Raw genomic sequence first — 27022 nt, 5'->3', positions numbered from 1 at the left:
CATTGTTCATTTCTTCACTGACTTATCAAAAATTGTGCTGTACCATATTGGCTGGTTTTACAAAAGTACAAGTTCAGTGCTTCCTGTCAGCAGCACTTGCAATAACTTTATCATATATATCCTAAGTCATTTTATACAATAAAATCTTTACCACCAACCTAAAGCTAATAAATTACGTAATTTGATTTCACATTCATTAAAAGTGTGAGCCTTGTGTCATTTAAACAAAATCTCCACAGTATGAGCTATGAGAAGCACATTTTGATGTCAGTAGTGAAGTTGGCACGCTTATTAACCCCAAAACCCATAATTGAGAAGCTTAACATTAGGACCAGTTAGCTAACTTAAGAATGGCTTCACTTGTCACATATCAAGCACCACCTGCAGATCCAGTTCCAAAGCAAGTTCTGTTAACAAAGAGACTAATGCAGAGCAATCACCAGATTATGAAATATCTCCGCCAATCAGTCCCACTGCAACATGCTATTTAAAAGGAAAACCCGGAAAAACTTTCATCCACGTAACCGAGGTGCATCTTTGAATCATCATCACCAGGAACTCTGTTCCTCCCAGTTCAGGTCCTCTCCATCGCCCCAGCCGTCTGCCTCGGCCTTTGGAAAGAAGAAAATGAGTGTAAATGCTCACGCTTCATTGTCAAGGACCCAAAAAAATTAACTTCTCTAAAGCTGAGAAGAAAATCCCATTTTTCTTGTTCTTGGGTCACCGGTCAGTGTTTCAGTCTGCTTTTTGTGTTTAAATCTACATATTTGCACCTCTGCTTCGAATTGTTTTTCCATTTTTGGTTTGGAGAAAAGAGACTTGAAAGTCCAAGAATTTCCAATTAAAGTGTCTATATAAAAAAATAAAACTCACTCACCTCGGTCATGTTGTCAACGGCGAACCTGTCGGTGAGCGTCGCCGAGTCGCCCTGCAGAGACGAGGCCGGAGACGGGGAGGACAGTTTGATGTCCGGCACCATGTCCGCAAACAAATCCAGCTCCGGGTCTGGCTTTTCCTTTCTCTTCACCTTAATGGTGAACTCCTCCCCCAGACCCGTTCGGCCGCCGCTCTTTCGCGGCGCTTTGGTTTTGGGGTTGAGCGCGGTCTCGGCGTCCGTCTCCTCTTGAGCCCAGCCCTCGTCCAACGAGGAAGCGGCCCTGCTCTGTGCGGACTGGCGGAGGCCGGCGGTCAATTTGAGGGGTTTGGAGGCACCCAGTCTCAGTGCTTCGGGGGCGTCATTCGAAGGGGTTGCAGCGCCCCCTCCGGGCGGCGCGAGTACAACTGGGTCCGACGAAGGAGCCGCGGGGGAAAGGTCCGAGGTGGGTTCGGCGCCCTCGACGTCGTCGTCGTCGTCCCACGGCTCGCGTTCCGCGCTCCGCCGCGAGGGAGGCGGCGTGCCGCACACCGAGGCCTGGAGGTGGAGCCGGACCGACTGGCCGCCTCGGGTCTCGCTCTCCTCCGGGTCGCTCCAGTCGGGCCACTCCTCCACTGGACCTTCTAGTCCGTCCGTCTGCTCGGGGCTGTAAGACAGCGGCTCCGTCCCACTGTCCTGGCGGAAGCCATTTAGAGGCAGAGACGTCGGTCTGCTGACATCTGAAACATAAGACAATCCAATATAAAAATAAAGACAATAAAGTAACTGGATACACCATTTATAATTATGAGTGTCGGAGAGGTGGGGGGGTCACACCTGATTTTATTGGCAGCGGGTACGTTTGGGGAGTCTCCCCGCGCCCTGCTGAGCTGCCCATGTGACCCAGGACCAGGCCTTCAGTCACTGTCGGTCTGGGGAGCAAATTCAGGACTTTTGACGGCTGGGCCACACGAGGGTGGGGGCCTTCCACTATATGGACAGGTGAAGCTAACGAAAAGAGGCGGGATTAGTGTCGAGTCATAGTATAGGGCATGGGAATTGTAGGCAAAGTATATAATGTCATTTTCATTTTCTTTGGGAGTTGCTCACTTTCAGGCGTGACCTCTGTAGACCTCGTAGTGAAGTTTGGTGTGGTGCGTTTGAAGACCTTGGACCGCTCTCCGCCAACCACCACTTGAGCCCCCACCAGCGGCACCAACACCGCCAGACTCTGCAGGGTCATGGCAACCAGAGAATCGCTGGTGTCCCTCATGCCCAACAAAACCTGCCGCCAGGGCCAAAAACAATGGACGTTCACGTCTAAACTCAAATGCAACACTAATGTCTCACATTGATCTTGTTCTGGGCATTCTTGCTGGTAACAATAAAGTTGAAGTGACCCGAGCCAGCGGTAATCCCCATTAGTGGCAACACGGCTATTCACATGGGTTCACTTACATCACAGAAACCTAAACAACAAACACCTGCTCTTATACCAGCCACAACAAGAAAAGAAAAGGCAGGTTTCTCTTTGTCAAACTGTCTCTACACCCAGCTCAACTATCCCTGTCGATCTTAAGGTTCAAAGGTCTGGTGACTCCAGTTACTCCACCTGAGGTAGGATGTGGGTTTTGATTTCCTCGAGGGAGAAGAACCCTGCATAGATGTGCATGTGAGCCAGCAAAACCATGCGGATGTGTTCCTCTTTGACCTTGAAGAGCCTGAGAAGCTGAGGGATCACGTGCTTGCGGTACAGGGACATAGACAGCAGGCATTCTTCGTCGTTGCCTCCTCCGCCACCGGCTTCTGTACACGGGGACACAGAAGTGAGAGCGAGGCGGTACCGCAAAATAATAAAGCATGACGGCTACAGGACGCCTCTACCGCTTTGGCCGGGACTAAAACAAGACCAGGACTATTTATGAGTAACAGAAGGTTTAATAAAAATGCCCGTCTACCCTTCTTTGGCCTTAGAAGGTGAGGCAGGAAGCTTTTGACAGCCATGGGTTCAGCAAAAACAAGAGAGTTGAGGAGTTTGGGGACGAGGCGCGAAGCGATGAGCTCTTCAGGGAGACTTTGCACCCGGTCCAGGAGAAACCTACACATCAAACACACAATGAGGTTCAGTTACATTTTACATTAGTCAATCGAGGGAATTTTTAGGAAACAATTCTGAGTGGCATATAATAAACTTGGAGAACATTATGACATCTAAATGATACCGTTTAGCATGAAGTGTGCAGCGATTAAAGAAAAGAATACAAAAAAGCATATTCTCACTTAAAGAATTCATTCTTTTCTTCTTCCACCTTCAAGGTCAGGCTCTTCAGAAAATCCCTCACTTCCAGAAAGTCATTCCTATTCAAAAGAAAAATGCGTATGGTGCTTTAAAACACGGAATTCTCCCAAAGTGCTGACGACAGCGAACGCAAACACTAACCTGAAGAAGTCATGAGCCAGCAGGGAGCGGAGTGGGGGTCGCGAAAAGGGGTCAGAGTTCAGCAGGCCTGCCTGCAGGGTCTTTGTCAGGCTGTCTGACAGCTCCTGGGACCCTGAAACAGAGCAGGGAGTGGGATGAAGAGGTTTACCTGAAGCTACTGGCCACGTGGCGTGTTATGAGCTCATTAGCATAACATGACTCCACTCACCACAGCCATTCAGCAGCGAGATCAGGGTCTCCACCGTCACTCCGAAAGAGTAACAGTCCCGGGAGTGGGCGTTTTTATCCGGAAGCATTTTAAAGCCCTCAACCTGTCGGTGACACGTCTCATGAGAGCCGTCTACAAAAAGGAGAAGGTCTTCCATTTAACCTTGGACCTGCTTACCTGCTCTTCTGGAGGAACACAGCCGGCTTCCCTCACATTCCGGATGCTAGCGAGAAACTGAGGAGTGGAAAAAAAAAATATATGAGGGAATCAAAACATTAAAATGTATTTACAAAAGGTTATCAAATATCAGCTTTTTTTTTTTTTATCTGGCGTCTTACCTCAGGCGTCGCTTCAGAGAACTTGCAGACAGTATCCATCCCTCCCAGTTTCCAATGACCATCTTCACTGACAAATACGGATGAAATGCAGACGTTGTTGTGACTTGATTTACCCTGGGGGGGGGGTTAAGAAAAACAATTTAGGAACTTATCCATGCTTGTGAGACACAGACAAGACACCAAATGGCCAACAACTACTGCGATACAGCACCTCAGTAGTTACTGTTCATAATAATGGCGTATTTAAATGTATTCTCTGGGACAATGAAGATCGGTTGTCCTTCGGCCCGATGTTACGAGTGGGCATCAAAACAAAAAAAAACACATATACAATTCAAGCTGAAGAAGCTTGGAGGAGCGAGGCGGCGTCCTGCAAATTGAGACCAGCTTGATCTCATTACATTTATGGATGCATCAGTCGCATCCGTTAGGACAATTCCTCAGGGGGCTGCTTCCCCCCCACCGGCTCACCCTCTCGTGCAGAAACACAAGTGCCTGCAGGAGGTCGTAGATGCCCGCGCAGATTTCCTCTGGGGACAGACCGTCCAGCAGCAGCTCCAGGGGCTGCACGCGCTCCGTCACCAGGTGGATGCCTCCGTCCTGGACCGAGCACGACAGGAAGCGCAGCAGACACGGGTGCCTCAGAGTCTTCAGGTGCTGCAGGAAATGAATAGTAGGAAGACGGAAAAGGGGGGAATGTTAAGCAGCTGAAGGTAAAAAAAATAATTTAAAAAAATCAAACACCTTTGACCAATTTAGAGGAAGCAGCGAATGGAGGGCATTGAGATGTCCTGTGGTTGGTTATAACTATTATGATGTGACGATTGTGTCATGGTTGTGTCTGAAGCCTTTGGTGGGACTCACCTGGGCGGCTTTGTTGACTTTGTCCTCGTTGCCCCGCTTGTGAACAAACACGGACACGGGCTTCCCATCCTGGAGCATCGCAGAGTGCACGGTGAGCCCGGAGGGCAGCGTCAGCAGCGGCTCCTCCAGGGTGCAGCTCCGCACCGCGCTGCTCTCCGCACCCATGGCCGCGCGTACTCCTGGTTAGCGCAAAGGGGGGTTGGTACAGAGGGGGGGGGGGGGGGGGGGGTTAACAAGTCAATGCGATGTCGTTATTCATTGTGCCCGCAACCATGGACACAGGGTCACACACGTATGACGTTACCTGCTTCGCCGTCAGTCAGGGGTAACCGCCGCTGTTTGAGAAGTTAGCTAGCTAATGTTGTGTCGTTAGCAAGCTAACCCTCGGCGCTACGTTAGACAGCTCGTCATCGCCGTGCGTGTCCCTGGCCCTTCCGCCTTCGGGCAATCGTGCCAGCCGCGTCGTGGTCAGTGCGGCGCTTTTTCGAACGGTCTTTACTGCTAGTTAAACAAGCGTACGACGTAGCGTAGCACGGTTCACTTCTACGTGAATCACCGCCGCTAACGTGGAGCGACAGCGGCACCGTAAACACGGAGTCTTCCGGTAAAAGACGGAACCACAGAGCAGGGGACACCGCTAGTTAGGAAAACGTTCGAAATGTATCACTGCCGTTTATTTCCTCATGTTTTGGAGAAATTACTCGTATTACTTGTCAAATCCATAACACTTGGGCAATAAGATTCAACATTAATGGGTTTAATGTTAAGCTTTTAAAAATCTTTCAAAACTCATAACATCCCCGCTCTAAAATATAATGGTTGCAACCACAGTGGTGCGATAAAGTCTTCTTGCGCGAGGAGGTGATCACCTTATGTTGACCAAAATGAAAGTTAGAAGCTGTCAGAATCGGTCTCCAGTTATGCCCTCGGCCTTTGGCAGAGATATATTCTTTGTTCCACCATATGTCTTTATTTGGTTCCACAGTACGAGCACGTTGGGACGCTATTTAGGGACCCTGGAATAAAAGCAATGCCAGCTGGCTGTGAAAGTTATACCACGTGGTCATGTGATTCATTGGGCTATGGGAGGGACAGTTAATAATTAGTTGGAATGCTTCAAGCATTCCAAGTATTGTTCTTCTAATTAGTTGGAATGCTTCAAGCATTCCAAGTATTGTTCTTCTAATCTTTATTCAACTTAATCTTATTATTAGTTGGAATGCTTCAAGCATTCCAAGTATTGTTCTTCTAATCTTTATTCAACTTAATCTTATTATTCTTCTATTTCTTCCGCGCCCCCTTTCAACTCCTTCACACTTTCAGCTATTAAGACCATTCAAATATTAAAATATTCAGCTCCTTCAGGAGAGGTGTGCTATGACTCTTCAGCTTTTTAGCTCTTATAATTGAATTAATATAAATTAAAAACATCAACCTTTTTTAACATGGTTTCCAATGGATTACATTTTCAAATCCTCTCAAAACTTGTTCAACTTTCAACTTTTTCAGCTTTTCCAATCTTTCAGCTAGAGACACCATTTGAACTTTAAAATGTTGACACAAGTCTTAACAATTTTATAAAAAAAACAACTTGTTGATATCTATTATACTTTTTTCATAATCACTAATTATGTTTCACTAGTTTTGGGGTCCTTTTTGAATTTAGAGTGGGCGCTAGAGTGCAGACAAAGTCAGAAGACAAGAGAGGGTCCATGTTTTGTAAACTGCTGGTAGAGCAGTTTTAAAACACATAGAGACATAAAAACTAGACTCAAACGTTCGGTAGAGTCTTGTGTCTCTCAAAATGTCATTATTTTTTGGCTACTCCAAATAGTTTTGCTCCAGGAAGCATTTGTTTGAGGTGTGGGTTTTCTGTAAATCACTGCCTGTCTGTGAGCAGCTTCTCCGTCGCCATGGATACTCCACTCTGTCAGTTGGTCTCACCCAGCTGAACCATAACGGCTGATTAGTGTCGTCACGTGACACAGCTATTCTTTCAACCAGGGTTCGTACAGTCATGGAAAAAAATAACAATACGGACATGTTTCTTTATATACAGCCCCTGAGATTACTTTGGGATGTCAATCTGAAGTTCCACACCCAATAGCGCCCCTGAACTTGGCCATAGGTCCGGCCAATCATTGACCAGGAAGTTGTGTGCAGGCGAACGGAGAGAGCGGAGGGGGCGGGACGAGGGAGAGACTAAGAGCGATGAGCAATGGCGGATACGATGGCAGATGCGTCTGCTAATCGCAAGTTTAGCTTCAAGTTAAGTTCAGGGTCCGTGTCGAGGAAGAATGACATGGACGTGCGTGTCGTGAGTGGGGACGGTGACCCGGGATGAGCAGAGCGTAAGTAATGTGCAGGCAGGACGGTTAGATATTTGGGACATGGGAGAGCGATACGTGCTAGCTAGTTATACTGCTAACGAGGCTACTCCCCTTCTGCTGGGGTGTGACGTTGTTCCTTCGGTGTTGTCATTAAGCTGCAGGCACGTGAGTTTATTTTCTTACGCGAGTGATACTATTAATAACCTTTTCATGGATCGCAAGAAGGTCCGTAGGTTAATAAGCACGTCAAAAGTTACGGGGGAGGGGCGTGACGTTGTTCGGTGATTGAGCTGCAGGCACGTGAGTTTATTTTCTTACGCGAGTGATACTATTAATAACCTTTTCACGGTCCGCAAGAAGGTCCGTAGGTTAATAAGCACGTCAAAAGTTACGGGGGAGGGGCGTGACGTTGTTCTTTTGGTGATTGAGAGGCAGCCACGTGAGTTTATTTTCTTACACCGTGTGATACTATTAATAAACTTTTCGCGGACCGCAAGAAGGTCCGTCGGTTAATAAGCACGTCGAAAGTTACGGGGGACCCCGGACGAGCGGACCTTAAGTAATGTGGAGGCAGGACGGTTAGGTATTTCAAACATGGGAGAGAGATGAGCGCTAGCTAGCTAAACTGCTAACGAGGCTACTCCCCGTATGCTGGACTTAAACCGGGGGCGTGACGTTCCTTCGGTGTTGTTATTAAGCTGCTGGCGGAGCCCGGGAAGTACACCTGTGATTGAGGAAGCGCAACGGTAGGATGTTAGCCGCTAGTTAAGTGTTTAGCTGACTTTAGGAACTTTATTAGCTCGTCTCCAACGCTGAAGGCTTCACCGCGCCAGCGAATAACGACGGCCAGCCGCCTCACCTCTACAGCCCGTGATGTGCCAGCAGCACGCATGCTTTCTCTCCCTCCCTCTCCCACGCCACTACCCGACGTGAGTAATATCCTGCCACACGTGAATCCACCTTGTCCACGAACAGCAACGTGATCAGCTGATCGTGGCTCCTTTTTTTACGTCTACGTTATGGGTAGTTTTGAATGCTGTGATTACATGTTTGCTGCATTCAGTGTTACAGTACAGTGTTAAGCTTGGCCTGTCGTTTACTGCATCTATGGCTATATGTTGCTAATGACATTACCACGCAGTGGAATGAATGTACGTTGTTACGGGGAATTTATTTGTTTTGTTCTGGTTACTGAGCCCCCTTCAGTTAGAATAACTCCCCCTTGAGTAAGACTGGTGTTTCCCTGTTAAAGCATGGTCATGAACAAGGGGAAATGTTTCAGTATGAAATAATTGTTCTAAAATTCTCTAATTAAATCATACTTTGAAATTTAACTTTCTATATGGTTGGTTCGACCTGCTACATAACTATACTATAACGAGTCTTCATACGTTTTAATGTGGTGTCAGAGACTGATGTTGTTCACCGGTTACGTCTGTTTGAGGACAGAGTTTAGTTTTATAACTAGTATATAACTAAACCGTATATTACTACAGAGAATGTATTTTTTAATTCTCAGCTTTTCCTATTTCTATTATTTCAGCAACGTTTAAATTAAATTCAGCTTTTATTATTTCTGTGTTTTCAAATTCATAGAAGCTTCTCCCATTTTTGTTTTTTTGCAATTCTTTCAAGTTGATTTCAGCTTTTCTCATTTCTGTATTTTCAGCCATTTTTAAATGTATTTCAGCTTTTTCTATTCATTCAGCAATGTTAAGAATAATTTCAGCTTGTTTCATTTCTGTACTTTAAGCAACTTTTTGAAATTAATTTCAGCTTTCTGCATTCCAACGCATTTTCAGCAGGAAATGCATTTTCTAGTTGCTAATTGCAGTTCACTCTGCTCTAAGAATGTATGCCCATCCCAAATGTACAGATATTGTACAGTTCAAATCACGTGAGTTCTGTGATCATTCAAATGTTATTCTCAATTACCGATAAGCTCAGTTGAATACGAAACAGTATTCGGAGTTCATTGAAATTCTATTTCATGTCTACTTTTTCTACTTTTTTCAGTTGCAGTGATACCCGTTGGTTTCCCTCCTTTAAAGGAAAGAGCATCATATTAATCATAGGAAGGTTTCACTTCCGTAACAAAACAAAAAAAGGCAGAGGAAGTGATGATATGCTTCAGATGACGATTTGGGCTGGATACCGTAGTAACTAAACAGCAGAAAAAGAAAAGAAAACACCCACTCTCATGTGGTGAAAGCAGGAGACAACATGGACGAGCTCGGTATGACAATGTTTTATGTTATCCTTAATTTGATCATTTGACACCTTGTTAAATATACAGTGATTCATTTGATTCTCAAATTTCCAGAGCAAAATGTTTTAAAGATGAAGTAGAAGTGAAAAGTATAATTGATTATAGAATAAGAGGGCAGTGCTTTACTCGGTTTCCCACAACGAGTCCTGAGAACAAGTACGCTTTGTTCTTAAACGCAGTTCAGGACGAAGTAATGTAAAACATCTTTTTACACTACTCTGTGACTTTGTCTTGGTTTTGTATTCTCGTTTCAATAATGCTTTTCGGTATTTGTCAACGTCTGCCTTTTTTGAGCTCATAACTTTTATGTTTGTTTAAGATTGGGCTTCAGTGATCTTTAAAACACAAGCACGTATTTATTTTCACTAAGTCCGGAAAGCAAATTAGAGAATGATTTTTGTCAAGTGTGTCGACATCATGGTGATGAAATATCAAAGACAATGGTGCAAGAACATTTCTTCATTGAGTCAAATTAGCCAAAGCTGACTTTTTACACCGCTCTTGCAACATTATGACACTTTCACTTCTGCAACACACACCTAAGCATCACTTCCTGAGGAAGCTACGGCTCTTGAGGCAACCAGAGAGACATCCACCCTTTTACCTGCATCTTTGTGCACTCAGGTCACTTCACATCCTCCGGTGTGACTGTTCACACCCAGAAAGACGACCTATGTGTTTGTCTGAATACTGTACGGTGGCCTGTGTGTTTGTGTGTGGTTAGAAGATTCATGGCCTGTATCCTGTCGCAGATTTGCTGTTAGAAGAGTTGGCCCTCAATTCCGTGCACTCCGGAAGCGAGATCAGCAGCAAAGACGCCGCTGCAGAGGTGAAGAGGCGCGCCGTACTCGAAACCTTGGTCACCATCGGACCCCTTTTTCTGTCGGATTGAATCACGACCAACGCTGCTCTCTATCCATCGCCACAGTCTCTAAAATCATGTGTAATCTTGTCCACAGGTGACAGGTGCAGTTCATGGTGGATTTACCAAAAAAGAGAAAGTGTGCTCGGTGTACAGGTGAAGCACATCACTGTGGCCCTATGCTGACCCCCTGATTCACGTCATCATTGTGTGACCTGTGAAAATAGGAAAAAGGAGATTGCTTAAAAGGATTTGCTTTTAAAGGATTCGAGCTCCAGCTAATGTACACAATGACCCTACTGTTTTAATAACTTTTCTAACTTTATTTTAACGCTGAACATGTTTATTATGAGACACTCTGACGGATCTCCCTCCAGAAATAACAGAAAAGACACCTCATCATAAGTCCACCCCTCTGTATGGCTTCTGTTCTTAGTTTTTAACTCTTAAATCCATGTAAAAAGAACTTTTTGGAGACAGTTTTCCCTTCATTTAAGGAACTTGTACAGTGCAGTGTAGTGCACGGGGTAGTTAGCATTCCTGCAGATTAAATCATTATATGAAGCTTTCTAATTTCCATTCTCCGGCTTTCAGTGACCTGCCGGCTCCTGTAGCAGCTTCTTGTTCTCTTGACTCTCCCACTAAGGAGCTGGACGCTATCTTGCTGAGTTTCCTGGAAGAAGTGGTCAGTGAAGTGTTTGCGAGTGCCTATCTCAAAAGAGTTCAAACATATTTATTTTGGTTTATATCTAAAGTGGTGATGAATATGGCAAGAGACAACCTTGTACGTGAAGAAACAAACCATGAGCAGCATTAATCAGGTTTAACAACAGAGGGCAGCGTTGCACTAATTCCAACACAGCACAGCCTCAAGTAGCACTTCAGGATTGGACCGTTGATAAGCTCCTACTTAAGAAAAAAACAACAGATATTTGTACGTTTCGTCGTTTAGGAGCCAGAGTCTTCAACAACCCCTCCGCCTCTGAGGCAAAAACAGTCTGTGAAAGGAAAAACAAAAGGCGGGCCAGAGGAGAACAAGGAGAGCAGCGGCACAGCAGCTCCAGATGCAGCAAACGCCCGGACCACGGGCGACAAAACGGAAACAATAGACGAGCTGCTGGGAGGGCTGAGCTCTGATTTGGAGAAGATCGGCGTCCGCACCGCGGCCAAGGGCCATTGTGCTTCCTGCAACAAGTGCATCGTGGGAAAGGTACGGAGAAAAAAAAAAACGCCTTGTAAAAAAAAAAAGTGCAAAAGCATTGAAATCTAGAGCCGTGTGTAGGTGACAACCCTTCCTTCTCCTGTAGATGATCACGGCGCTGGGTCAGGTGTGGCACCCTGAGCACTTTGTGTGCGAGGCGTGCAAGGCCGAGCTGAGCACCTCGGGCTTCTTTGAGAGGGACGGTCGGCCGTACTGCGACAAAGACTACCACCAGCTCTTCTCTCCCCGCTGTGCCTACTGCAAGGGGCCCATCGTCACGGTGACAAACCCGGGAACTCTCCTTTTTTTGGTTGGGACAGAAGGACCCAGCGTACATGTCGCACTTGCCTTTCTATTCCAATTGGTTCTGTCACATATCGCATCCATTTATTTAAACAGTACTCTTTCACGAAGGAGGGTCTTGGACTCTTGGAGGGTGGTATGCAATAAGCGTGTGGTTTGTTTTTTTATATCCAACATTTTTGTCTTATTAAATAAAACACAAATCAGCAGTCTGGGCTTGAGTTGCAGATCAAAATCCTTATTCAGCAACTTCTGCAATGCAATTTGCGCTCCCTCACATTTTAACATTTTTGACTGAGACAAATAATGATCCTAATCCCTAAAAGGAAGCAAAAGCATGATGTGATGTTTCTCCATCTGGCTGGTTCACCAGAACATCCTGACAGCTCTGGACCAGACCTGGCACCCCGAGCACTTCTTCTGCACACACTGCGGAGGCCTGTTTGGACCCGACGGTAAGAGCCCCGCGCGTTCATTCCCCTGCACTGGCAACCGCAACTGTGCTTGGATTTAATCTCTCCTGTGTGCACGTCGCAGGTTTCCTGGAGAAGGATGGGAAGCCCTACTGTTGCAAGGACTTCTACCACCTCTTTTCCCCCAAGTGCTCCGGCTGCGGGGAGTCGGTGAGGGAGAACTACCTGACTGCAGCCAACGGCACCTGGCACCCAGAGTGCTTCGTCTGCGCGGTGAGACCTTTTTTTTTTTTTACCTCGGACCACACACACACACACACACACACACACACACACACACACACACACACACACACACACACACACACACAGGGCTCTGGCTCGCACACAAGCCATGGGAATAAACAAGACAGATACCCGCACATTTGCTTTTATCTGCAACATTTCGACCGCAGCGCTGATGGAAACCGTATGTCGGATGAATACTCTGAAATGATGCAAACTGTGCTCCTCAGTTTGTGTATCTATTACATTCCTTTGCAACTTTCTTCTGTAGGCGGCATTTTGGGGAAAAAAAAGGGTTTGGTGTGCAGCTTTACTCACAAGCAGAATGTACTATGTCACGCTGACATGAGGAAGCAACTTTTCATATTTTATGCCCCATGAAGAAAACCATTCCTTTCTCGACTGTGCACAAACCCGCAACATGACATACATCAAACACAATGCACTTTAAACCTGCCGATCAAAATAACACAGCTACAATTATGATTAATAACATCGCGTAAAATATGACTAGCCCAATCATTGCTGCACCATCACAAAATAAACATGGCAGCACTCATCATTATTATTATTATTATTCAATCAACAAGGTCAGGATTTAACTTGGCCCTGACTAATATCCAACTCCCGAGGTCACAAGGTCAAAAAGCACCTGAGCCTCTCCTTTTGCACGTCTCATGTGTTTGATAAAGCTGTGAGATAACTTCCTTTCTAACAGCAGCATGCCCTTAAACACAGCACCAAAGAGTCAAGCTCTACAAACAGGTCCTGCTTGCATCCTAAATCATCCACATTTTATTTCTTCTACCCAGGACTGTCTGAAGCCCTTCGCCGATGGCTGTTTCATGGACTTGGACGGCCGACCCCTCTGCTCCCAGCACTTCCACTCGCGGCAGGGCACCCTGTGCGGCGGCTGCGGCGAGCCCATCGCGGGCCGCTGCATCTCTGCGCTCGGCCGCAAGTTTCACCCCGAGCACTTTGTGTGCGCCTTCTGTCTGCGGCAGGTCAGCCAGGGCATCTTCAAGGAACAGGAAGGGAAACCGTACTGCACGGCGTGCTTCGACAAACTCTTTGTGTGAGACGTCTGAGGCGCGGCGGGGACCAATCAAACGCAGCATCGGGGCCATCGGCGGGATTACAATGTCTCCGTAGGATGAGTGATGCATGCAGGCTATTCTTACATCACAGCACGAGAGTTGAATTTTATTCTATATCTCATATTGCAAATAAACATACTGGACGTTTTTATGAATTGCAATTGAATAACTATTGATAGAGTTTGTAAAAACGTCAGGAAAAAAATGCTCACGTTTTAACATAATTAATGACGTGGTTGAAAAACACACAGAGAATTCCCATATTCTTTGATAAAAAAAACTCTGAAGGATCATTTCACATATAGGAATTTTTCGACAAGGTGTGTTGCTGACACTTGGGCTGAATTACATAGGATTTCATACATCACCATCACATGAAATTCATAAACGGAGCAAGAAAAAGCAGTTTTAATCTGTGGTTTCCATTATGCTCCCCTCAGTTTGCTGTAAGACTTGGCAGTCTGGAGGGGGCTTGTCTACGGCTGCTGATAGCTTGTATTGGCAGGGACTGGCATGGAATCGGCGTGCCAACCCCAGTTTCCTCTTACTCTGACTTTAGCGTTTGGCCCCTGGCGTGCACTAGATTCAAACAACCTCGTCCTCCTCCACACAGGTTCCTTTATGGACGCCTATAGAAGATTAATGAAGGCGGTGATGTGAACAGAGGTGGTTTCAGGAGGACCTTCTTCACATCACTGCATCTCTTCAGCAACTCACTTTTACTGTTGAGGGATAAATCAGCCCCAAAGTGCCGTCGAGTAAATTCAAGTATTTTTGTTCACTCCCGCTGGCAGTTTTAATGATTTGTTGAGAAATTTGCAGGCCAGTCAGGATGTAGCAAAAAATGTTTTACATATTTCAAGTTGAGTATTTTTTGCCAGTTCTGCAGAATCACATCATAAAAAAAAGAAATCAATGTTTTCATTAATGCCCACAATAATTTCCAAATAAAATATGGTCTTGATTTTGAGTAGTCTATATTTTGCCGGGGAGAAAATGATTGCCATTTCCTTTAGTAAATATATAAACTGAGGGTTATGAAAATGCTATTCTAATGCTAATCTTCAGGTTCATACTTTTATTTTATTTTTTACTGGGATATATTTACATGCTTTAATGTTCAGGTGAGCATGTGACATAGAAAGGCTATTCTTGAATGTTTGGTCTGAAAATGTAATTGAGGAAAGAGTAAAAGTCAATTGTCTAAAAATTAGGAAAAAAAAAATCTAGGTCAAAAAAATTCATAGAAAGAAATAATATTAAACAATAATGAATCATAATATATTTGGTCAAAAAAATATGTCCAAAAATGTTTTGAAAGAAAAGACAAAATATGTTAGGCAGAAAAATGTCATGAAAAAAAAATATTTATTTGGTCGAAAAATGTAAAAATTAAATTAAAAAAATTAAAATGTCTTTTGAAAAAAAAGATGAATAAGTTTTAAAAAAAACATGTCAAATTAAAGCATGTATATTTTTTTAAATAACATTGTAGGGAGTTGCTTGTCCTTCGGCTTTTTACTTGAGGCTGTTACAATGTAGCACCACTACGTATCTAGTCCAGAATGGACAAAACCAACGTCTGGGATGGTGCTCAGTGGAACTATAACTCCAGACTGCTTGCCAGTGTCAAACCGTGGCTCATCAAACGGCGTCTCATCCTCCGACGAACACTGGCCACATTCTGTCAGGCCTGAGGGCAGCTTTCTTCAGCTTTTCTTCAAGCCACTTTGACTTCCCGTGTGCGAGAGGGAACGGAGGGCGGGCATTAATCATGCTGTCATCACTGTCAAACTAGGCCTCTCATAACCTCTACATGGAACAAGCATCGTGTTCAGTCAGAATCTGGGATTCGTATGCATTTGGGGCTGTTCTAACAGCCTTGTTCGCAGAAGTCAAAAATATACTGCAATGTAAAAAGTGGAATATGTTAAAAAAACACCTGAGAGATGCATTTTTTCCAGCATGAACCAATCAGCAACATTAACTTGGATCTGATCCGAGACCTTGGCACGATAAATTTCCTTTTGTAAAATGATTTGAAGGATGAATATGTTTATTCTACCATTAAAAAAGATTTATTTCTTACTTCTCTTTTACTCGCCGACATAAAAAAGGTGTAACCTTGGGGGTGAGTTTAATTTTAGATTAGAGACAACCTCTGATGTGCTACCCAGCTGTCCAGCCAACATGGCTTTGAAAACAAGGATATGACGCTGGGGAAAGAGCTTGTCTGGCATGTAGTAAAAATGAGAAAGGGTCATTTTTTTTTTTAAACGTGGCGCATAATGGGCCGTCTGTGGAAAGCAGGCAGAGTGTAACTCAGGTGACATTTACAGCAGTGAAACAGAGATGTTACCGGCGGCTCGATGGGGGGGGGCAGGGGGGGGGGAGGGGAAGGGAGTGTGGGATTGGGACATGATGGATATACCGGGGGACGAGGGAGGCAGGGGGAGGAGGGCAGAAGGTTGAAGAGTGTAGTTGCAACAGTTACCCCTTGCTGCGACTCTGAAATCCAACTCTCAACCTCCTGTCTCGTTAAAACGTCCGCGTCCCCCTCCCGGGGGGGGGGGGGGGAGGGGCGGAGGGAGCCGCCCGTCTCCCGAGTTGCACGTTCCGAACGCTTGGACAGTGTGACATCACAGCTCCAACGTGGGACAGTGTTCATGCACCAACGGAGGTTACCCGCAACTTACAGCCTGGGAGTCACCTCACAAGACGCCGCCACCAACGGTGGCTTTGAGACCTCCTTTGAGGGAACTGACAGCATTTCCAACCTGCTCACCGATACAAGAAGTAGGAAACGGTGCGGCGTTAGCACCTGTTTTTTTCCAGTATTCGTCCCTTGTTTGTCATGGGGTTCTTTGAGCCTGACGCACGTCTTCAAAAACACAGTCAACGCGATGCCCTGCATTTTAAATAGATGTCAGTGCCCCGATGTGGCCTGCAAAAAACCACGTTGGACACTCCTCGAGTTTTGTGTGTTTGCGGAAACATTTTAGCCACTTCTGTCAAACCCTCTTCGTCACGAACAGTGGTCAGCTGGCAGAAGCGAGACCAGGAGGGGGGGGTTTTTGCCACTCGAAAAGGCCAGAAAATCAAGACATTATGCAAAGAGGAAGGAGGAGTCTGGGCAGGAAGGAGGTCGGTGTGTCCATCGTTGTTGGTCAAACAAGCACGTGCACATTCAATACTCCAGGAAGTGAGCTCGTGGGCCTAAAGTGCCTGTTAAGAGCCCAGTGAAATAGAGTGTGTCTGTGTGAGAGTCTGGATGAATGTGTTTTTAACAGAAAAGTAAAAAGTGACAACTTCAACACCTCGGGAAATTACTTCCACACAGAGAGAAACGGAGCGGAGCGGCTCCACTTCTGGGTGTGTTTGTTTTGGCGCTCGGGCTGACGCTGGGTGCAGGTACATCACACCTGATTCGTGACTAGCTCCTCTGTCCAGGAGGACCGTCTTGTTGTCTTTGGCCCAACACCGAGGGCTCCTTGCTATCTCACACACACACACACGCACACACACGCACACACGCACGCACACTCGTAAATACTATTTGGGGATTTTCTACTTGGGTTCAGTCAACACAATCACAAAAACAGACATCCACGTAGACAAATACCACTTACGCACAAATAGCTTCAGCTCACCCACTCGCACAACCAAACCGTGTGCACGTGTGTGTGCCAAATGCACACAAATCAACCAGAACATATGCATGCCAAAGGTTTACTATAACACACACACACACACACAGATGCAAAACACATGCACAGACATAAACATATAAATGCTATTTAGGAGTTTGGTCTGTCTCTCTCTCTCACACACACACACACAGTCTCAATCTCTCTCACACACACACACACACAGTCTCAATCTCTCTCTCTCTCTCTCACACACACACACACACACACACACACAGTCTCAATTTCTCTCTCACACACACACATGCAAACCCAAGAAAACGATGGTCATGGACACAGAGGATATCTGTGCGAGCATCACTGACTTCTGTTGTCTGCTTGCTGATCCTTAACCAAGTGAACTTTAAGGGTTAAATGGAGTCAGCTCCATTTGGGGGGGCGGGGGGGGGGAACTCTCAAGACAACTTCAAAAACACTCCATCGCCTGTTTAAGCATTGCACGTCAGTTAGCAGAGTGGCTCCAGGACTGTGATCCAAACATACATACACACACACACGTGTGGGGTAGTCATAAACGTCTGCACACACACACACTACTTTTGGGTCACACAGCAATTTCATTCCGCTTTCCAGCACCTTTAATCTGGCGAGAACATCCATTTAAAATTGGACCGAGACGATTTCAGCGCTAAAGGACACACATTAGTAGCTCGCTCTCATCATTGCTTCCCAGGTACTTTCTGTGACATCCTGTTCGCAGTAAACCCATCGAGATGCAATCATAAGCCCCCTTCCTGACCCCGGGGCTCGTCCAGCGCTGTGCGATGACGGAGATGGAGTTACTGCTTTGCATAAAAAATGATTTAGCGCGCGGCAATTTGAAACCTTTTTCTTTCATCATAAAAACGACTTCTTCATCCAAGTAATCTTGTAAGCTCGGCCATTCCTGTTCCGTTGATCTGTGGACGCAGCAGAGGCTGTCGCAGCAAGTTCTCTCTGGGGTTGTATTGCAATCAGAAAAAGTTCTTAAACATGTCAGATTTAATCTTAAAATGTCCCTTTAAAAGTAGCATTTGATCCAAACAGGACTTATTTGCTTTTTGAAAATGTCCTTGATGTCCTTTGATGTCCTTTTTAAACAAATACGGTCTCTCTCTCTCTCTCTCTCTCTCCTTCTCCTTCTCGCGCCCACCGCTGGCATAGAGCATCCAGCAAAGCCAAGACAAACAGGAACTCAAGGATTATCCACTCATTTTAATCAACATCTTCTTCACAGAAACATTCCCAGCAAACAGCCCGAGTCTCCGTCGGGGCTTACGTTGGGATTAGAGCTCAAATCACTGACTGTGTGGCTCATTTACTCAGAATCCACAGACCTCGAGACAAAAGTGGCATGCGGACATGTCCAGTGATTTGATAATAGCATGAAATGAGAAACACGTTTGGGGGAGCGAGACTCTTTCCAGTGAGGCTTCTACGTGCACGGCGGGGAGGCTTCTACGTGCACGGCGGTGAGGCTTCTAAGGTGCACGGCGGGGAGGCTTCTACGTGCACGGCGGTGAGGCTTCTACGTGCACGGCGGTGAGGCTTCTAAGGTGCACGGCGGTGAGGCTTCTACGTGCACGGCAGGGAGGCTTCTACGTGCACGGCGGTGAGGCTTCTACGTGCACGGCGGTGAGGCTTCTAAGGTGCACGGCGGGGAGGCTTCTACGTGCACGGAGGTGAAGCTTCTACGTGCACGGCGGTGAAGCTTCTATGTGCACGGCGGTGAGGCTTCTATGTGCACGGCGGTGAGGCTTCTACGTGCACGGCGGTGAAGCTTCTACGTGCACGGCGGTGAGGCTTCTACGTGCACGGCGGTGAAGCTTCTACGTGCACGCGGTGAGGCTTCTACGTGCACGGCGGTGAGGCTTCTACGTGCACGGCGGTGAGGCTTCTACGTGCACGGCGGTGAAGCTTCTACGTGCACGGCGGTGAGGCTTCTACGTGCACGGAGGTGAGGCTTCTACGTGCACGGCGGTGAGGCTTCTACGTGCACGGCGGTGAGGCTTCTACGTGCACGGCTTGATGTCGCAACGCAGAGGACGTGGACGGCCCGGAGACAGAAGCAAAGACGAGCGAGAGCCAGGCAAGCGGTACAGAATACAGAAGGAAGAGTATTAATAGCATGACAATTATAGTCAGAGCCAGCTGGATGTCAGCAGTTAGCATTTCTACGAACCCAACAGAACAGAATAATACATTTTAAATGAATAGATTCTTGGACAGTGAACAGAAAAGGCCTTGTAACTGAATCAAGGAATGTTGTCAAAGTGAACTTCCCTCTGAATGAGAAGAAATGACTGAAATGTTGACATTCATTTCACTGTGGGCTTACCGGCTCGTCTTTGTGAAGCACTGAATTTGCATGTGCTTGATTAAATGGGTTCATACCAGCTGCACAATAGAAAGCTGATTTTGGTCACGCTGCTGCACCATATTTATTTTCGGTTAGTCTGTTTGCAGCGTGAGCAGTTTGCTGAAGCTGCGTCCCCCCCCCGTTTATTTTTATCTCCCTTTTCGGTCTCCGAAACCTTGTGGTTGCCAACAGTTACCATCCTCTTCGCTAAAGTTCTGGCTGACTGCAGTTATGATTTGTTACCATCAATAGAGACTCAAATACTTTAAATACACGTCCACCAAAGGGAAAAACAGTCGCTGCCTTCAAAGTCCTTCGAAGAAACATTCGATCCCAGCACGTCGAAATGTTTTAACACCTTATGTCTACCAAAGGTGCGGTTGATAACTAAAATGATGGCGCACCATAACGGAGTTTGCTGTAGAGCGACTGTTAGCTATGTGCTAGCGAGCTACTGTAGAAAGTAAAGCACTTGTGAACACAATGTGGTTTCCCAAATTCATCCACATTTCACTATATCCCAAGTTAAAAGGCTAGAGCTCAATTTATAGCCTAATATCAAAACTTGGACTAAACTACGGCGCACTTAGATCCTATCAGCGAGCTTACCGTCGCCGTTATTGACTGACTTCGAATGGTTATACAAAAAGTATGAAATCATTTTTAGCCGCAAGAATGCAAGATAAATAATGAGGGTCAAAAATGCGACGCCACCAAACACTAGGCTCTGTATCCCCGTGTGCTCCAATGACCCCCGTGAGTTCCTTTGAGGCCGCACACCGCATCACAGCAGCACGCAGGTATCTCGGGGCGTGTGGCGAGCGGTGACTGAGTGGCCGGCACATTGGCTCGGATGTGACTTTCAATCACGGCGGCGCGCCCCCGCCCAGCAGACCTCGCTGTGCTCGGCGCGTTCATAAATCAACCCCGGCTGTCTCAACTGAGTGGGCTGCAGGGTTTGAAACTCTCCAGAGTGTAATGTGTGATTTAACTCAGGCTGGGCCTCTGTTTAGCTGCAATGGTCAGCAGGGTCACTGCTGGAATCGCCCTTTGTAAAATAGACGTCGGGTCCGTGCTGCACGTCTGGTGTTTGTCAGCAGCTGAGGGTTTGGAACACAACGAGTGTGCAGGGGTTTAACTTTGATGTTTTTAAGACTTTGTTTTCATGAATGACGCTGATGAAAGAGCATTGTTGTTGCGTAGTAGTAGAACCTTTCTTGGAGGCCCATAAGGACTAATAAGCAATGCCAACAAAATGGGTAGAGGAGGGTTTCTTTAGAAGAAAAGTGATGCAGTGCCATGTCAGGAGCTCTTCGATGGAGAAAACATGATAAATTGCCCACATAGTGGCCTTGAATGGAGAAAACATGATAAGGGGCTGAAAGGGGGGGTGTTTTCAGTGGATGTGATGCAGCCTCTTAAATTTACTGTTTTAAAGCCTCAGACCGTCACAGTTTTACCATAAATGTTAAGGAGCTCTATCCAGACACAGGGATCTGTACTGCCAGCGGCTGGTCCATAGAGGGCAATGGGGCATAATGAATAAAAATAATATACATTTTTTGCTTCTTTATTATACTAAAAATAATTTTACAAACAAATCATTTAGATATCTGTGTGAAATATATGCCTTTCTTGCACGTCCTCTGCCTGTCTGCACGTCTCATCTGGGCTCCGTCCCAAAGAGGCGGGTCTAAGAAGCGGTTCCAATCACTGATAAAGTTAGGGTTAGGGTTAGAATAAATAAATGCTAGATATTTAACTAGCAAAGTAATAATGCGTCTATGATAGCCTTTTTTTTGCATTGAATCATACTGGGATGTTTACTCAAACTGGCCCTACCAAAAAAAGATATCCACCAGCCGCCACTGTGTACTGCTCCTACTCTATTATTGGCTTGCCATATGGGGCATAAGGCTCCCAGAATGCCCGTCACTGTGGGCTAAGCATCCAAGCCCAGTCGGACTGAGCCGGTAATTCATCTTCTATGAGGTCAGGTGGAGACTGCAGGCTGTCATCCTGATGTTATTGATGGGCTGCACTTGAGCCTCAAGGAAATGAGCAGTATTCTGAGCTCGGTCCGCTAAAAGAGATTACACTGTGGAAAACCCTGACTTCACAGGATGGTACCATTTTGGGATGCATTGAAGGACTGTTTAATGAAGTAAGGCATACTAAGTGGGTCATGATAGGACCGTCGTACTGTTCACACAGCCCAACACATGTGTCCTCGTGCAGCCCAAACACAGCCTGGGCAAGAACGTAAATAATTCTACAACAGGGAGAGATGAAGAGTTATTTTCCTTTCTCAGTCTCTGACAGCAGATTACAGTATAAACCTTGACACATGTTCCGGATCAGCTGACGCAGCAGAGGGCTACGTCTCAAGACCTTTCATAGGTTGTACTGTTTGTGTGTCTGTCTCTGCGCGCTCAATCATAAAGGTCACGCTGTGTTTGGTGTGCGTCCCAGCTCTCATGCCGTTTGACCTGCACAGCTCGACCTACTGTGCATGTGTGCGTTGGTTGGGTATTTTGTCATAGAAGCCATGCCGTTTGACATGTTTCCACCATGTGCCTGATGTATGGATCAGTGTTTATATCAGCGAGTGGGTGTGCAGCCTGCTCCTCGACTGGCTCTGCGCCTGTTGACAGCTCCTCTGCTCCCTGTCAAGCACCAGTGTGTGTGTGTGTGTGTGTGTGTGTGTGTGAAGAGTAGCTGTAGGAGCAATACCCAGAGAGTAGAAAGAGGTCTGGAGTGTGTTTACACGCGTGTGCGTGTTTATCTCACTCCACAACTACGTCGATTTTTACGGAGACAAATCTTGAAAGCTCCTACCGCTCTCTTTCAACAAACTCTTAACTCTGGACCCTTGAAATGTGCCGTTTAAGGCGATGTATTCTGTCTGCCTTGCATCAATGTGGAGTAAATCGATCTGACCTAATCGTCTCCTCTCTGGCATCCCCTGCGTCTCTTCACATCGATTGCATTCCATCGCCGCCTTTCTTCATTTTCGCGTTTCCACTCTTGCAATTTCCCTCTTCTCCCGGCTCGCTTTTGTCCCTTTCCTCCCTTTCCTCTCTTCCCGTCTCATATTCAGAAGACTGTGTATCCACGCCGACGAGTGAACTTAAGTCTAGTCTAGAGCGGAGCGGCCAAGTGTCAAAGAACCGCACATTGATGTTGAAAATAAACAGAGCTGAAAAGCCAAGGAGAGACGTTGGAGGGGGGGGGGGGGGGGGGGGAGGCTCGCGGAGAAAAAGAGACTCAGAAGAGAGAGCAGATAATGGAGGAGGAGGCATGAAATGTCATATTGTGTTACCAAAAAAACATCTCATGCATATAGCTGAAGAGGAGGCGAGGGGGGGGGCTTTCACATTGTTCTGGCCGGACTCCCGCGGCCTCACAACCGGCTCTGACCTCACCGCCCAGGTCCGCTGTGTGTGTGTGTGTGTGTGTGTGTTATTCACAGAGATGGAACAGCACCGTGTGGTTCTCTTCACACAGTAGCCGCCTCCCAGACGTTTGCCTTCTTCTCGTGTGCCGACACATCTGGCAGTTTTTAACGCGGGACACCAAATTGACCCAAAAGGATGCCAGCGTGCAAGTCGGGACGTATAAATAGTTTTTATACTCCAACACGTATTCAAGCCACCTTGTGTTGCTCCTGAACAGACATTGATTTAAATCGTGACACACTGACCGTTTTTCTGCTGTTTTTTTTTTTTTTTTTTTGGACACCTGGCTTCACAGATGTGGGAAAAAACAAAAGCCCAAGTCAGCCGGTGACTAAAGCTTCCCCCTCAAACACGCTTACGTCCAACGGAGGCCACAGCAGGAGAGGCACCGCACCACCACAGACAGACATGCGCTGCACGAAAAGAAAGAAAAACAGGGAGTTAGAGTTTCACTGCCACCCAACTGAACTCTTTACATCCGAGCGAATGGAGCCTGCACAGACTCAGACTCTGAGCCCTGTGAACTCACGAGGCAAGAGCTCCATGTCTGAAAACAATGTGGGCCGACCGGGGCCAAACCTCCTGTTGATCCTTCGGGCCTGTGTCTTTGCTCTGCTGCCACGAATGTACCATACATGTAGCATGAGAGCTGTTTGCGCAATAAGATAATCTTCAAAGGAACCTCATTAGAGCATTCGGGCAGCTTCAAAAGGAGGTCGAGCCAAATCCAGATTCTTCTCAACTTAACGATGACATCATCGGACCCTTCGGGCTGGAATTCGTGCGTCGCTCCTACACACCAGTGCAGATCACAGGCTTTAATCTAGTGCTGTTTATACTGTGCTCACCATCACAGCCAAGCACTGGGCGCCTCTGCTGACCCCCTACTTGGATAAACCACAGACAGGACGTTGACAATGAATAGCAAAAGTATTATACGGACCAAGCATTAGCCATATACATCATATTTCCATAACACTCTGTCATGAATCCATCTATTGTCCGGTGCTGAGACTTGCAGCAGCATCCCACAAGCTGTTGATAATGACATGATGTTAGCTTATTATTCCAGCATCGGAGCAGGCGAGGCGCAGGTCTGCTTGACAGCAGGCGGGGTCTTTTCACTCCTCCACCTCTTCCCCCCCCCCCGCTTTAGCTCTCAGGACGAAATGGGGCAAAATGAGAGGATAACAGGGGGGTTCCACGTATGGATAATACAGTCATTCACAATGACACGGTGCATCATCACGGGGTCACTTTCCCAGCCGAGCCTTTGATGTGACAGCTTTATGAGCCCTTGAAAGAAACATTATGTACAAATATATATGTTGTACACATACACTGCTCAACACGAGCCGCTTCGGGGAAACACTGGTTGACATTAAAAGGAGCTGTTTCTCACACTTTATCATTACCACCACTATGACTCGTATGTCATATCCGCAGTAAGGAGGTAATGGCGGCACAATGTAAACAGTGATGATAAAGTGCCCCGTCGATGGACCTAAAGACCGCCACTGATGTAAACTGAACTACCTTAATCTCTACTGTGAATAACAAGCGTACAGCCGTGTTCCGCTTTCCTTACATCACCCCGAAGCAATGGAAGGGGAAAAAAAAGACTAGAGACAGAAAAACAGCTCTGGCCATGACCCCCGGTCCCTTTATCTGCTCCTCTCATCTTTCCCCTCCTGCTTTTGCTCATCCTGGCTGATGAAGATAGACATCCACTGCCTGTGTTGACACTGCGAGGCCGTGGGGGAAAAGGATCTTTATGCAGACACGCTGCCACCAAACGCCGTCTGATCATCGCCGAAAAGGTTCAGACGACTCGGACCGAGTCGATTTGACTTACTTCGGGTTTAATTCTACCCGTCTCAAGTGACATGGGCTTAAACGGACTCATTTTGGAACTCCTTTTGACATATTCCGACGCCTTACATCACCCTCCTCCCTCTCGACCGCCTCCTGCCCCGTCCTGGACGTCCAGAGAGGGACCCCGCAATAACATCGCACCGGAGACTCAGTCAATATTATTCCTAGGCGATCTTCAAAGGCGGGACAGAGGATATTGGACCCCGAGCGAAGAGACGGGAGAGTGTGTGCGTGTGTGTGTGTGTGTGTGTGTGCGCGTAGTCCGATCCGAGAGCCGAGACAGCAGACGGAGACAGAGAGCGTTCCCAAAGCTACGGGCCGCTCCTTCATATCCATCGAGCCCACGTTGCCCTTTGAAGCCCTGTCTCTCTGCCCTTAGGTTAACCATCTCTCATGCGTCCTCGCCGTTGTCCCCCCCCCCACCACCGCTGGGCCCCGGTGTGCATTCCTCCCTCACACCACTAGGGGTCCCTGTGTACATAACAAACAAATTGCATTCCAGCCCTCCGTTACCGCTATCGCTGCAGCGGTCGTTTGGCGTTTCCTCTCTATCGTGTGGCGCTGGTAGTAATCGAGGGCGGCACCTCGATCGTTACGTACCAGCGGACGGGTAATGATGCTCAGGCCCGGGAGCTAATGTTGGGGTTTTGTGGCAGGACTTCTGCACAACATCAGGCAGACAGAGAGACAGGCGCGGAGCCTCAAGGACACGTAGACACATGATCCCTTGGTGCTGCGGGGGCCACAAACATTAACAAGGGCTTTTCACTCTCTCTCTTTCTCTTCTCACTATTGCTCCCAGCTGGGGCACAAAAATGGAGAAAAATATAAACGCACGGTCAATAAAAGTATCGGCAGGGTTCAGTTGCAGATGTGGTTTTAACATTTTTGAAAATACCTGTGTATCAGAACTTTCTTTTAACTCCACGCGTCCCCAGATGTGCGTCTCCGCGGACCTCGGCTAACAGGACATCAACTTTAAAGTCTTCCTTGGTCCCCGCGTATATGTGCGCTGTGCTGTGAGCGCTGGCCCCCCGTCCAGGAATCTCCGGCAGCCAGCCGCTCATAAGCCCTCCGCTAACCGGCCAGGAATGTGGAAAAGCTCCTTCAAAGAGAAGCCCAAACGCAAGGTGTGGCTGGAGCAAGTACCTGAGTCCACAGGTGGTCGCGATAGAGCGGACGAAAGCGCTGTCTGGAATCCCACACCTGTCGGGGGGGGGAAGGATGAAAGGATGTGATCCAATCCATCGTGCAGAATTATAAGACACAGAAATAGCGAACTCTTTGGCCTTTTTCCGAATTCGCGGAACTTGGCAAACGGCGCCCAATAAAAGAAGCGGAAGGGGTCAAAGGGCAGAAGCGTCAACAGTTTTACAATGTGAAGACAAGCTGATCAAAGACACTCTGCAGGAACGCCCCGACCCGCCTCATCGGAACACTAAAACCCAACGCGCTGCCCAGTGAGGAGAGCGAGAAGAGGAGTGGAGGACACGGCCCAGAGGACAATGGGCTGCTTGTCCCACTGCAGGGAGGGGCCCCCGTGCAACTTTTTTTCTTTTCTTTTTTTAAAGGGGTCTCTCCGTGATAAAGTTCCCCCGTACTTGACTCTGTCGCACCGTCTGCCACTTGGACAATGACTGAGGTCGTGGCGGAAGTGAGTGAGTGAGTGAAGAGGAAATAGTGCTTATTTACATCTTTGGAATGGGGGGGGTGCTGAAAACCAAAAACAAACTGAAACGTGGGGCTCATGGCGACTGACCTCATGGATCTGTGTTGCTGCAGAAATCTGATTCAACTTTAGCTGAAATGAGGCTAAAAAATGTCTGATTTTAATACATTTCAGCAAGCTTCTTCATTTGTTGAATTAAGCTAACCAAGTTAACCACATAACCCCCCTATTGATTAGACTCCTTTATGAAATACTAAGCTCATGACAGGAACAACACCAAGTTGAATGAGGCCATATCTAATCTCAGGCTTCTCGCCACTCGGTGGGGTTTTACACCCTGCCATCCCTCTCTGAAGAAGCACGAGTGTGATTGTGAGTGAGTGTCTGGGGATGGGGGTAAAAGAGGAGGAGGAGGGTGGTGGTGGTGGTTGGGGGGGGGGAGGGAGGGGGGTGGGGGGGGGGGGGGGTACTCAATTCGTCCCACCTCCCTTCTCTTCCAGGCAAGGCGCTCC

General features: G+C 47.0%; 2 protein-coding genes across 3 annotated transcripts; one reads left to right on the top strand and one right to left on the bottom strand.

The window, feature by feature from the left end:
• Positions 1 to 17: 17 nt before the first annotated feature.
• scyl3 (SCY1-like, kinase-like 3) lies at positions 18 to 5709 on the bottom strand. Its single transcript, XM_037469008.2, has 14 exons — positions 5008 to 5709; positions 4704 to 4882; positions 4311 to 4496; positions 3840 to 3953; positions 3679 to 3735; positions 3502 to 3604; positions 3294 to 3405; positions 3134 to 3211; positions 2812 to 2951; positions 2466 to 2659; positions 1964 to 2138; positions 1691 to 1861; positions 878 to 1593; positions 18 to 611 (listed from the first exon to the last, which is right to left on the bottom strand). Exons 2-14 carry the CDS (start codon positions 4866 to 4868, stop codon positions 549 to 551), a joined length of 2274 nt encoding a protein of 757 aa, XP_037324905.2. The 5' UTR covers positions 4869 to 4882; positions 5008 to 5709; the 3' UTR covers positions 18 to 548.
• On the top strand, positions 4432 to 14427 carry lpxn (leupaxin). 2 transcript variants are annotated; one of them, XM_037469009.2, is made up of 10 exons: positions 4432 to 4552; positions 9050 to 9269; positions 10055 to 10131; positions 10262 to 10320; positions 10759 to 10849; positions 11117 to 11374; positions 11472 to 11645; positions 12042 to 12123; positions 12206 to 12354; positions 13179 to 14427. In XM_037469009.2, the coding sequence occupies exons 2-10, from the start codon at positions 9257 to 9259 to the stop codon at positions 13443 to 13445; spliced, it is 1170 nt and encodes a 389-aa protein (XP_037324906.1). In that variant the 5' UTR covers positions 4432 to 4552; positions 9050 to 9256; the 3' UTR covers positions 13446 to 14427. The 2 variants fall into 2 exon arrangements, with proteins under 2 accessions (XP_037324906.1, XP_037324907.1); XM_037469010.2 differs by lacking the exon at positions 4432 to 4552 and adding an exon at positions 8845 to 8930.
• The last annotated feature ends 12595 nt before the right edge of the window (positions 14428 to 27022 follow it).

The sequence above is a fragment of the Pungitius pungitius genome, chromosome 7, assembly GCF_949316345.1.
Source record: "Pungitius pungitius chromosome 7, fPunPun2.1, whole genome shotgun sequence".
NCBI lineage: Eukaryota > Metazoa > Chordata > Actinopteri > Perciformes > Gasterosteidae > Pungitius > Pungitius pungitius.
Note: the sequence above shows the minus strand (reverse complement) of the source record. Positions and strands in the feature narration are given on the sequence as shown.